Source organism: Arachis stenosperma, chromosome 10, assembly GCF_014773155.1.
Source record: "Arachis stenosperma cultivar V10309 chromosome 10, arast.V10309.gnm1.PFL2, whole genome shotgun sequence".
In the NCBI taxonomy this organism is placed as follows: Eukaryota; Viridiplantae; Streptophyta; class Magnoliopsida; order Fabales; family Fabaceae; genus Arachis; species Arachis stenosperma.
Window position 1 is genome coordinate 107987871 of NC_080386.1, and position 12911 is coordinate 108000781.

General features: G+C 33.1%; 2 protein-coding genes across 6 annotated transcripts; both read right to left on the bottom strand.

Moving 5' to 3' along the window:
* Positions 1–2324: 2324 nt before the first annotated feature.
* Positions 2325–6295, bottom strand: LOC130958091 (2-oxoisovalerate dehydrogenase subunit alpha 2, mitochondrial). 4 transcript variants are annotated; one of them, XM_057884988.1, is made up of 9 exons: positions 6041–6295; positions 4401–4535; positions 4130–4312; positions 3844–4001; positions 3634–3733; positions 3231–3342; positions 2966–3105; positions 2655–2840; positions 2325–2582 (listed from the first exon to the last, which is right to left on the bottom strand). In XM_057884988.1, the coding sequence occupies exons 1-9, from the start codon at positions 6191–6193 to the stop codon at positions 2415–2417; spliced, it is 1335 nt and encodes a 444-aa protein (XP_057740971.1). In that variant the 5' UTR covers positions 6194–6295; the 3' UTR covers positions 2325–2414. The 4 variants fall into 4 exon arrangements, with proteins under 4 accessions (XP_057740971.1, XP_057740972.1, XP_057740970.1 ...); XM_057884989.1 differs by having other exon boundaries at positions 4130–4307; positions 6041–6277; XM_057884987.1 differs by having other exon boundaries at positions 4401–4538; positions 6041–6274.
* Positions 6296–8530: 2235 nt separating this feature from the next.
* Positions 8531–10191, bottom strand: LOC130956075 (NAC domain-containing protein 104-like). Of its 2 annotated transcripts, none has more exons than XM_057883100.1 (3): positions 9778–10191; positions 8944–9225; positions 8531–8835 (listed from the first exon to the last, which is right to left on the bottom strand). In XM_057883100.1, exons 1-3 carry the CDS (start codon positions 9886–9888, stop codon positions 8656–8658), a joined length of 573 nt encoding a protein of 190 aa, XP_057739083.1. In that variant the 5' UTR covers positions 9889–10191; the 3' UTR covers positions 8531–8655. The 2 variants fall into 2 exon arrangements, with proteins under 2 accessions (XP_057739083.1, XP_057739082.1); XM_057883099.1 differs by having other exon boundaries at positions 8944–9209; positions 9778–10186.
* Positions 10192–12911: the final 2720 nt, after the last annotated feature.

A 12911-nucleotide genomic window follows, 5' to 3' on the forward strand; every position in this document is an offset into this window, starting at 1 on the left:
TTTAACGAGGGGTCAGCCTCAACCAACGGCTTTATTGCTTCTGCAATTGTGTTCGAATCCAGCTTCGAATGATCCTGAGAAATGGTGGCTCTGGTACAAGTGTGACTACCATTATACTTCCTTATAACCCAACAATACTTTCTGCTGATCATGCTAACCATGATAAGCCAATCACACCCTGACCCATACTGTGTACACTTGGCATAAAATGTCAACGATTCCAACTTATACACCTCTTCGGATGGTATAATCTTTTATCGCCATAATAATAGTTTCCCTGAAATTGAATTTCATTCCCACGGAAAATTCACCATCTGCGATGATGAAAATTTATGCCACGACGGCAGCCATACGATAAATATTTAATACACAAATATTTAATAACTAAAATTAAAAGTAAATCAATACTCACTATATTAATATTGATATAAATAAACTTTACATCAAGTTATTACCTCAATCTGATCTCAACAAAATAAAAACATAAACACATAAATAAATACCGATTAATAAATACTAATTAATATTTAACTAAATCAATAACTCACTAAAAATATTATTATCTTAAATTTAACCAAATAAACACATAAACAAATGCTAATTGAGTATATTTTCACATGTCACTTAATTATTTGGTCCATCGATCAATATAAATTATTACAAAATTCTAATCCTTCTTATGAATATAGGTAATTACGTACTTGCACTCATATATTTTGAAACTCTGGAGCATGCATGGCTTCCAAATCAAAAACTTGCACGAAAGATGGCTCCTCAAACGGCACTTCGTTTGCGAGTGCATTTGCCATGCCTATCACATTTGGAGCCATAGTGCCGTCATCTTGATCTTCATCTCCGTCTGGACCAACAACTTCGTAATTGCTTTCAAACTCTTCTTCACTATCACTATTCTAATCTTCCCGTACAATATTTCGATTTGTCTGAGATTGTTCGAATTCAATGTACAACTCAATCAACGAGATCTGAGCACGACTTTCAATATACATTGAAAACATCTCTTGCATACTCGCTTCGTCAGTTATATATTTGGTTTGAAATTGAACGAATCCACCTAATATTGGTATGGGATATCTGTATAAATACATGATATTTTTCTTGACATCTCATAATCTATCTTCTTACAAATCACACCTTTGAGCTCTTCAAATGAGATTATGAAGGGAATAACAACATCTAACGGATTTTCACACATAAATTTTATTCCTTCAGATGTTTATAACAAAATCTGACCAAAATAATAATATACTTTTAAAGAACTCTATCATCCATTTCTCTCACTCACATGCATAAAAACTTCACTATTTTTTTAGTTCATACAAAAGAAGAGATACAGCAGCTGAGGAAAGAAGAAGAAGCAGAACAAGAAGAACAAGAAGGGAAGATCTGAAAAGTGATTTACGAGTTACACACTTGTACCATCCGATTTATTTTTGCAAAATAAAAAAAATTGATATATACAAAAATTGAACGGTCCGATTAACTAAGCTAAAATTCAAATTCTAATTCCCACACAAATTGGACGGTACGATTGGTTGGCAAATGTTTTAAAGAAAGAAATCATTGAGTTCGATTTTTTCCTTCATTGTATTCACTAAAAACTGCCCCACACCAAAGTCTAACACTCATATAATCCGTATCCACGCACAACACAAACTCCTGCAATATCGAAAAAGAATGAGCCTTCTTCCCCACCTCATGGAATTATTGTTATTTCCATCTTCAAGGTTTTTTTATTTTGTTTTTCAGCAACAGATTGCCTTTTGATTTATATTTTGCTATCTATAGTCCTCTTTCCCGATTTACGGAAAACTCTACCATTACACTTCTTTTGTTGGATTAAAAAAAAATGAAACCCGTAATAGCCTTATATAAAAAAATTAGGCCACCAAAAACGGCCCACGAATCACCATCATTACCATTAGCATTAATTTTTGCTAATTACAACACCCAAAGTGACAAGTTGAATTCAATCATTGTCCCCAATTCTCCCAGGATACAAGCCACGCATATACAAGCAGTTTCAGCCACGTATTTTCATCATATATGGATGAAAAATGCCTTCATTCCTATAGTATTGGAAGCCTTTGTTAATTAGTATTTTAAACTTTAAATAATTTAGTATGAGAATATATGAATGTATGATAATTTTTTTTATTTATAGGGTTATCAAGTAAAAAAAAATTCTAAAATTATAGTATTATTTAAGAAAATAAAGGGAAAAAAAAGTCAAACAAGTCAACCTGTTAAACTCTTTAGCCCAAACGAGTCAAGTTGAACCGGCAATTCTAATTGCAATTTTAGGATAGGAGTATGCACATGCATTTTATTCATAGAACAAGAATACTTGCATCCAGTACAATTACATGCGCATGAGGATATGCAATTTATGATTACTATGCAGAAATATTCTCTGGGTAATCTAACGGATGCTTTTTTATGGTATCTTTGACCCATTGCTCCTGCTCACGAAGATTGGACGGAGGCACATCATAAACGTCGTTAAATATATCTTCAATTGGAGGCTTCTCTATATTCTCTGCCACTTGAATTGAATGCAGAAGCTACAACATGAACATGCCGGGTTAGAACATAACTATTGAATAACACCAATTTCAGACATGGATATTGTTTACCTGCTGTCTCATACTGTTCCTAAGCTCTGATTCAGCCATGTCATTCCACCAACCATTCCTTTCTATCCACTTTCTAAACCTAGCCACCGGATCTCGAGCGAGCCTCCACCATTCAATCTCATTGGCTGGACGATACTTGGTGGAGTCATCCGATGTCGAATGGTGCCCTACTCTATATGTAAGAGCCTGAAAAAGAGAATACACAAATAAGAAAGATACATTGGCCTGCTTTTAAAGCTTTTGATATGAGACAATAACAGATAGTCTTGTCAAAATTCCTCAAAATATGACTTGAAAAGTTATCACTTCACTTCTATTAGAACTGGTCTCTCTTCACTGATTGCCATTTCACGAGCAGCTTGAACAGCATTATAAATGGCCAGGGCGTCGTTGCCATCTACTCGAATGCTGCGGACTCCATATGCCTGTCCTTTCACGACAACACCATCACCTATGCATCAACAGAAGAAACCCGGAACAACATGGCTAAGGTTTACATTGAATGTGCAATGACATTGCCAGAAGTAGAAACCTAACCAAATATGCAAATATTGAAATAAGAGGGGGAAATTTTACTTCGAAACTGATCCGAAGTCGGGGTGCTGATAGCCCATCCATTGTTTCGGCATAGGAAAATAACTGGCGCCTCCATAACTGCTGCAAAATTTAAGGCAGCATGGAAATCTCCCTGGTGTTCCAGAATGCATTAGAATTTACAAGGTGAAAGCACTTCACTTTACACACAGAATAATTATTGCAAATGAAACCAAATATTTACTGAGATATCTGGTTGCAACACAAATAAAATCATAGTAAGCACTCCTCGCAAACATTCAATGATACTCGCATTATTTGAATTCCTTTAAAATTTTCAAGAATAAAACTTATGGTTTAGACCCATGCTGGGTTTAAATGCTACAGAACTTCCTATTGCAGTAAAAGGAGAAATGGCCTGTTGTTATGACAACTGTATAATTACCTCACTTGAGCCACCATCACCAAAGTAAGTGATAGAACATGCATCTTTTTTGTCCATCTTTAAGGAATATGCAGCTCCAACAGCATGGGGAACTTGTGTGCTGTAAATATGGTTAAACATTGTATTTTATGCACCATTAGACTGTTAACTGCTAAAACACACCCAAAAAACAAAAAATTGTGCCTGTAAATGGAAGCCTTCAATACTTACGCAACAGTTGATGCTACAGTAAAGTAATTATGCTTGTTGGACCCGTAATGTATTGGCATTTGCCGTCCTTTTCCATTGTCATATTTATTGGAAAAACACTGGTGTGCAATTTCTTGCAATGTGAAACCACGCCATAACAGGGGTCCTGGTTCCCTATACTGCATATAGGATAACATTTACAGTTACATTATTTCGAATCATTAGGCCTCTCCTAAAATTCTGATAACTAAGATGATAACTGCATAACTAGAGCCTAAGATGCTTGATTTCCAATTATGCTTTTAACCTGAGGGAAAATAACATCATCCCTAGTAAGAGCTGCAGCTGATGCAATATTTATTGCCTCTTCTCCAATGGTCGTTGCATAAAAAGATATTCTGCCCTGCCTTTGCGCTTCATAGAAAATGGTGTCCATAATTTGTAGTGTAACCATGTTACTGTACATCCTTACAGCAACTTCCTCACTAACCTAACATCAATGAAATTCATCAATTTCGTTTTCAAAATTTTCCATTAGGAAAATGCATGAACAATGGAATGGTGGATCAGTTTAAAACCTGGACAAAATTATTGGCCAGAGGCTGTCCATCGTCGTCGAGGACACGGTAGCAGGGTATTCTCTGTGGAGATGATTCAGATATAAATCTCATTTCCGGGATGAACTTCACTGTTCCTCCAGGAAAATCGATAACCTGCTGCATCCAGTTATCATGCAAACATGCATATAAATTAAGCAGCGCATCACTGCAGTTACAGATTTCAAACCAGAGAGAGTAAAAGGCTGAATTCACACTAGTTATATATTGGAATTTGGAAATATATAAAATTATCAATTATGTGGTGCAGTACTACTTCGGTTTATTACATTTTGTGTCATATATCCCAATTTACGTCACGAATTAGAATGCAACATTTCAGTGCTCAGGATTCAATTATTATGACCAGGGTATATAAAAAATACTATTTAAACTTGTGTCAGCTCAGACGAGTATTCCAACTACGAAATTTTCAAATTTTGAATCAAGGATTTCACCTTGCAATTAGGTCATCAAGTTTCACGGTTTCATACTTATTAGCTAAAGGTTTCACTTTCCAATAGGATCTTTATTAATCAGAGTCACCACATTCCTTACGAATTGGTCAATTATTTCATCGTTAAAGCGGGATTAAGGTTCATCGATGATAAAACATTTTCCAATTTCATATCTTTAAAAGTAGATTTTGCAATTTTGGATCTTAACAAATATTACGGGCCTTCTAAAGTTTGTAAACTTTTTATAACCTAACACGAGTAAAGTATAACCTGAGATTGGGGATTTATTTCAGAAACAAAGAAGTGTAGTCCATCAACGCACCCGATAGGCATGTGATACAAGCCCAGACAAGCAAATTCATGGTTTAATGGAATGACATTACTTTCGCAAACGAAGAAATTGCCTCAAAACATTCGTGTCAAAACACGGTTTAGGGACAGAGTGCGTTTGCTCAAATCAGTTCCGAAGTGAAATAATAATAATAATAATAATAATAATAATAATAATAATAAAAGAGGTGGGAAAATGTAGCAGTGATAAAGGGCCTGAAAGATCAGGAGAAATCAAATTCAGACGAGTGACACTGCTGATTATGATATTGCAAGTTTGTAAAACAGGATTGACGAGGACCGTATATTAATCGAAGTCTCGTCAAGAAGCTACCTTGCTTTTTCATATGAACATACGCACACACAAACAACACACAGACTTATAATTATAGCACTAGAAATGCTGTTTCAAACTTGAATGCGAACATTGCGACGATGGTACTGCAGTAATGCAGCGCTTCCTGTCAGGTCGTTATATAGGGATTGAAACTAGGGTTTTCTATTTGGGCCTCGGGCCCAAGTCCAGTAATTGAGACTCGTGTAAGTCCATTTACAGTTCCACAGAAACTATAAATGTGGAGAAAAATCATTCCAAAAATAAATACATATCGGAGTAAAATAAAAAATTATATATTGCTGATGAAGATGATAAAAGAACAAGAAATCTTTACTCCAGTAAATTAAATATATATACAGAAAAAATAAATTAAAGAGATCAGATAGTACTAATTGAGAGGATAATCAAAGAAACATACGTAGAAATACAGTCTGTCGTAGAAAATTACGAGTTAATGACCCAGTCAGCATGCATTCTAGAGAGAGAGAGAGAGAGACCTGGTTAGCATCGTGGATGGAATTGAAGGTGGAAGGATTTTGAGCTATGGTGGATGCAAATCGGCGCGGAGAGAGAAGAGATAGTGGTGCATAGTTAGGTGTGAAGTTGAGCCTGGATTTGAAGTGGTTGAAGATGGTCTTCGATATCCACATCGTAGCAGATTGGAGGAACAACCGAACAACAGAAGCACGACACTTCCGGTGAGGTGAACCCAATTTTAACAAGAAACATTTAATTTAATTTAATATTGAGCTTTTTATAATAATTTGTTTTGGATTTAGCCTCGTGCGCTGAGGAATGAGGATTGAATGATAAGGATTGTGGATTCAACAACCTTTCTCTTTTGGGCTAAGGGATTCTCTTAAAAGCCCATTTATTCGGCCTTTATTGACCCAATATATGTTTTCATATCGTTTTTTTTATCAAGGAAATTTATTGATATTTTGGTTTTGGAATGCGCTAATTGTAATAGGACCAAGGAAATTAAAAACAAGAGGCCGAAAATATTGTACATAATTGATACGCAAGTTGGCATAGATGGATAGATGGATAGATGAATGAGGATATGTGTCCTTAATCATCTCTTCTGAATTCTATATTTACTGAAAAATAAGAATGAAGTTTGCTTACATAAAAATGAAGTTTGTTTACTTGAAAGAGATGTTCATTTTGTGTGTCTCAGAATTAATTATTGGACTTCCAACTTGATTGATACCTGGTACAAAAAAAAAGGTTTCCTACCAAAAAAAAAATAAAGAATAAAAAAAATGTTTGAGAATAAACTTTTCAATAATTTATTTTAATCATTATTCAACCAACTTTTTTAAACTTTTCTTTTTACTTTATTTTAAAAAAAAAAAGTAAAGATAGAGAATTAATACTACAATAGTCAATTTTAATCAATATTATAACAGACTATCAAATAAGCCTAATATAAGTACACCAAAAAACTAAGCCTAATAAAAAAAATCTATTAAAGATTGAAATAATTTTTCTTTATGTTAAAGTTGGTTGTAATATTTGTCGTATAATATTGGTCCCATTACTTTTCTCATTTGAAAAAGGTTTGTTCTCTAATTAAAGCCTTAATGTTAGACAGTTTGTTTATTAGGTTGAGAGAAGTACTTCCTCAGAAATAAAAGTAAAAAATATTTTATATTTATAGAACTACTTTTTAGTAAATATTTTATGTATTTATTAAATAATTTTTACATAAATTTATAATTATAGTTATGAAAAAAAACTATTTTACATAACATGGTAATTTTGAAAATTAAAAGGTATAGTTATTTTATTATATTTACCTATTGATATAAAATAAAATAACTACATAGGTTTTTAATAAAATATACTAATTATGTTATCTTTTAATGATCTTTTAATTAAAATATTTTATTTAAAGAATAATATGTAATATATGATTATATGTAACACATGTTTTAGATATAAACACATCGTGTGTACAGAATAGAGAATTTTTTATTTTAAAATGAAATTAAATTTTTAAATATAACAAATAATAATCACAATATGATTAGATCTCATTTTTAAGATAATGCAATTGAAAAATCGCATGAGGATTCATATAGTGGTTAATATTTTATATTTTCTAAATAAACATATTTTTCTTTTAAAATATATTGAAAGAAATTAGTAATCTTAATCTTTTGCAGATTTTCTCTTTCTTTAATTTCGCTACTTTTTATGGAGAACTAAATTCTTTTAAAATAAAAAATTTGATAAAGTAATAAAATAAAAAAATGAATTATTTTTAAATTAAAGTAATATGATTCATATATAATGGGAGGTACAATTTTAATGATGATTAATTCCTTATTAATTAGCTTTATTATTTTACTAATATTTTTATTTTAGCCAATCTAAATTCTTCTTTAAATCTTAGAAGTAAATTTCTAAGTGCTTTTTAAAAAAGGCAAAAATTACTTATTTTCTGCTTCTACTTTTTTAGAAGTACAAATAAATAAGTCTATATTGTATAAGGTGAAATTATAGATTTACAAAAATAAGTATCAATAAATTAAAAATTTGGTAAAAAAATTAAATAATTGTTCATACTTTTTCTTATTAAATATATATATTAAAAATAAATATCAAAAAATATTTTTATAATATTAAAATTATATAAATTATTATATTTTTAAGTATTCATCAAATGTGTATTATTATATGTCTATTTTTTTTCTCTAAAAAGGTACACTTATCTTTAAAATATTATTTATACCTTTGGATTAACTTCACTCGATTAAGACTTAAGATAGAAGAAGAGAACAAATATTATTTGGAATGGAAAAATATAGGTAGATAATGAAAATATTAAATAATATAAATAATAGATATATAGAATGTTCAATTTACTAAGTGTGCGAATAGTTATCCTAATATTAAAATTTAGATAGATAAAATGAGATGCAATATATTTTTATTTTATTAAACCAATTTTAGAGTTTATTATTCACATTATCCTCTTTTAGAATATTTAGTCAAGGTATAATCATTTTCATTGAACTCCCAATTCAATATACAGTAGTATCAACATATATAGTGGCACCGTTACATATATATTAAACCTAAAATTCAGGTAATTGATACATATTCAATCTAAAATGGAGACGCTAATTTCTTCCAGATCATCATCCAACGAGAGATAAATTTCGTCAAGCCAAGACAGCTCTGTCCCACTGTCATCATCGTCGCTACAGTAGTTTACACCTCGTACGGACCCCTTCTTTTCATACACTTTGCACAAAACCCATTTGCTCCAAATTTGATGATCCTGTTTTAATTTAATTAGATGTTCGTAAATTTTTCACAAATGAAAAAAAAAAAGTAACATCTAAAAAGAAGTTAAACCTATATATAGTGGATGTGGGTAGTGACTTACGTGTTTTCTTCTGGCTCTAGTTGTAGAAATAATGTTAGAGGATGGGCAAATATGATATTCTTGCATGACCCAACTGGTTTCAATGCCGTGTGGAGCTTCTCCTATGTGGAATACAAGGTTCTTCTTTGTCCCTACTTTCTTCTCAACCGTTGATGACAATATTGCTTCACTCTCACCTATTTCCTTCCAATACCCATTTTCTGTTATTCTTTTTTCCTTCACTTTGCTGAAGAAATAGTATTGATTTCCGCTTGACAACGCTTTATCTGCCAAATATTTACACTGCTCAATTTTTTAATCTGTACATGCAGTGGGCGAACTTGAGGCTAAAACTTGAATATTTTTTAGTATAACGTTTTTTAAAGCCGAAAATTTGTAATATTAACCAAACTAATAAATAAAGAATAATAACATATTAGAATTTATGGTGTAATTCCATTTTAGAATTAAATCACCTAGTGTTTTAAAAGATGACTATGTATTCCAGGTGTTTAATATTTCATCCTGTCCGAAATTTGATTTGTTAATTTTATCCAATATTATTTTTAGGTTATAATTTAATTATTTTATAATTATATAAAAACATTTTGTATTTATACTTTAAATAATATTTTTTATACAAAAAATTTAAGGTAAGTACTTTTATTAAAATTTGGCCAACACTTAACTAGTTAAAGAAAAATAAATAATCTCACACCATTGGATGAAACCTCTTTTTTATATTATACGATATTGTTTTAATTTTGAAATAATTTATTTTGTTTTAAAGTAAAAGGTGTTAACTTGCTTGTTATATGAAAAGTGGTGATAAGAAATTGAGTAGGTTAAAGATACCGTTGAGTTGGGAAGGATGAGCGAGAGAGAGATCAAGATCAGGGATGATGTTGGGATGGCATGGCAAAAGAGAAGCCTTGGCATAGAGAAAGTGAAGGACAAGTTCTTCATCCGTTGGAGAGAACAAAAACCCAGGAGGAAGCTGCTTCACGCTTTCATAATCTGCAGTCATCATCATCATAGAATTGGTGTATGAATTGTTGAGTTTGGTATAGTAATAACTACACTTCCATAATCCATTTATTTTGTCACTATATATATAGTTTGAGATGCTGAGTAGAGAGATAAAGATTCGGGTTGATTATTTTTCACAAAAGCTAACTATAATAATGGATGGATAGATTGCTGGAAATTATAAAGGCGGCGGTACTTGGAACATGTCATAATATCACAAGGTTAATTAAAGGCGGCCAAGGAAACTAACAACAAAAGCTAACTACTTTGATTTTAAGACACATATATACACACACTAAAGTTAATTACCAGCAATATTATTCAACAATAACATGTATGACAAGTTAGTTGACTTTGCAATGACGTTATACACCAAATTCAATATTGTTTTTGGAAAATGATAGAAACTTAATAATATTAGTAGAAGAAAATAGGGAATTAATTAGTGTTTCTTTAAATATTAAAATATTCTTACTTACGTTAATCAATTATTTAATTATCAGTTCTTTTCTTATAAACTTAACATGCATAATTATTGAATCATGACAATGGAATAACAATTTGCCACTTGTTAATTTTTTTTTTTTGGTTTCTCACGGTATCCCCCAACCCGACAGGTCAAGGACTAATCCGCCGCGGTACTGAGCTCCATTTAAGGGTTTGCCGCTGGCCAATGGGTTGCTGCATGCACAAGGCGGGATTCGAACCCCCGACACTTGCTTAAGCGGACTAGTGAGCTAACCACTAGACCAACCCAACTTGGTTGCCACTTGTTAATTATGTATTGCGTTTGCATGCAAAGTTACACAATAAACGCGTCATTTACAAATATTTTAAAGTGACCACTCATATAAAGACGCATATTTTATCTTTTTTTAAAGATGTTTTTATGTTGTGTTTTAATTGGTTTCTGTATAATTTATTCGGTGTTTTTCATCATATATTATTAAATGAGTATTGCTAGAGAGCCAATGGCCTATACGTACAATATGTACAATGAGTTAAATCTTTGGTCAATGAATAAAATGAACATCACCCATACTATCAAGAATAACCATCTAGATACCCAGGGATAATAAACATCTTATGTCATAAAATCACTCATCCAAAAAGTTTAAGTTGATTTTGGGGTTCACCAAAGATCGAACTCTTAACCTTTTGGGTCTAGAACTCTAATACCATGTTATGAAACCACTCATCCCAAAAGCATAACCTGATAGAACAATGTAACGCTAATGGTCATTGGTGGACGAAATTGTGATTCAAATTCTTGTATCATTTGTGATCAATGTTCTAATTATGGCTCTGGTGGAATTCACAACTCCGTTCAACTAACCAGCAAGTGTACTGGGTCGTCCAAGTAATAACCTTACGTGAGTAAGGGTCGAATCTACAGAGATTGTTGGTATGAAGCAAGCTATGGTCACCTTGTAAATCTCAGTTAGGGAGATTAAAGGGGAATTGTGATTATTGGAATAATAAATAAAAAGGAATAATAAAAGGGATAGAAATACTTATGCAGATTCATTGGTAGGAATTTCAGATAAGCGGAATGGAGGTGCTGTAGAGCTCTAGGACGCCTGCTCTCCTATTCCTTCTACCCAATCCTTCTTACTCCTCTCCATGGCAAGCTTTGTATAGGGGTTCACTATCAGCTGTGGCTACTTTCATTCCTCTCGGGGAAATAACCTGCACGGCTGTCACTCGCACAGCTAACCAGTCTGGAGGCATCACCCATGGTTGATAGCTACATCCCATCCTCGCAGTGAAAGCTATGCACGCACTCTGTCACAGTACGGCCAATCACCGGTTGGTTCCCGCTCCTACTGGAATAGAATCCCTCTTTTGCGTTTGTCACTAACGCCCAGCAGGTTAAAGTTTGAAGCACGTCACAGTCATTCATGAACGGAATCCTACTCGGAATACCACAGACAAGGTGAGACTTTCCGGATTCCCAGGATCCTACTCGGAACACCACAGACAAGGTTGGACTTTCCGGATCTAGATGAATGCCGCCATCTATCTAGCTTATACCACGAAGATTCTGTTGGGGAATCTAAGAGATACACATTCAAGCTTCTGTTGCATGTAGAACGGAAGTGGTTGTCAATCACGCGCGTTCATAAGTGAGAATGATGATGAGAGTTATTAGCTCATCACATTCATCATGTTCTTGAGTACGAATGAATATCTTGGAATAAGAATAAGATAGAGAATTGAATAAAAGAAAATAGAACTTCATTAATCTTTGAGGTACAGCAGAGCTCCACACCCTTAATCTATGGTGTGCAGAAACTCCACCGTTGAAAATACATAAGCAAGAGGTTCAGGCATGGCCGAATGGCCAGCCCCCTAAACGTGATCAATGATCTCCTAAGATGAAGAATAAAACAAAACTGAGATCAAAGATGATTGATACATTAGTAAATCATCCTATTTATAATAAACTAGCTCCTAGGGTTTACATGAGTAAGTAATTGATGCATAAATCCACTTCTGGGGCCCACTTGGTGTATGCTTGGGCTGAGCTTGATCTATCCACGAGCTGAGGCTTCTCTTGGAGTTGAATTTCGAGTTGTGATGTGCTTTGGGCGTTCAACTCCGGATTATGACGTTTTTCTGGCGTTTAACTCCAGAAAGGAGCGTGTACTTGGCGTTCAACGCCAGTTTGCGTCGTCATTCTTCGAATAAAGTATGGACTATTATATATTGCTGGAAAGCCCTGGATGTCTACTTTCCAACGCCGTTGAGAGCGTGCCAATTGGAGGTCTGTAGCTCCAGAAAATCCATTTCGAGTGCAGGGAGGTCAGAATCCAACAGCATCAGCAGTCCTTTTGTCAGCCTTTTTCAGAGTTTTGCTCAAATCCCTCAATTTCAGTCAGAATTTACCTGAAATCACAGAAAAACACACAAACTCATAGTAAAGTCCAGAAATGTGAATTTAACATAAAAACTAATGA

What these genes read in the sequence shown, in the direction of transcription:
- LOC130958091 (XM_057884987.1), bottom strand. Translation starts at nt 6,193, where the DNA reads ATGTGGATATCGAAGACCATCTTCAACCACTTCAAATCCAGGCTCAAC. An exon ending in ACTGTAGCATCAACTGTTGC is followed by an intron (nt 3,734 to 3,843) that starts GTAAGTATTGAA and finishes CCATATTTACAG; the next exon opens with CACACAAGTTCCCCATGCTG. An exon ending in GTGATGGTGGCTCAAGTGAG is followed by an intron (nt 3,343 to 3,633) that starts GTAATTATACAG and finishes CTGGAACACCAG; the next exon opens with GGAGATTTCCATGCTGCCTT.
- LOC130956075 (XM_057883099.1), bottom strand. Translation starts at nt 9,958, where the DNA reads ATGATGATGATGACTGCAGATTATGAAAGCGTGAAGCAGCTTCCTCCT. An exon ending in TCATCCTTCCCAACTCAACG is followed by an intron (nt 9,210 to 9,777) that starts GTATCTTTAACC and finishes AATATTTGGCAG; the next exon opens with ATAAAGCGTTGTCAAGCGGA. An exon ending in CTAGAGCCAGAAGAAAACAC is followed by an intron (nt 8,836 to 8,943) that starts GTAAGTCACTAC and finishes AAATTAAAACAG; the next exon opens with GATCATCAAATTTGGAGCAA.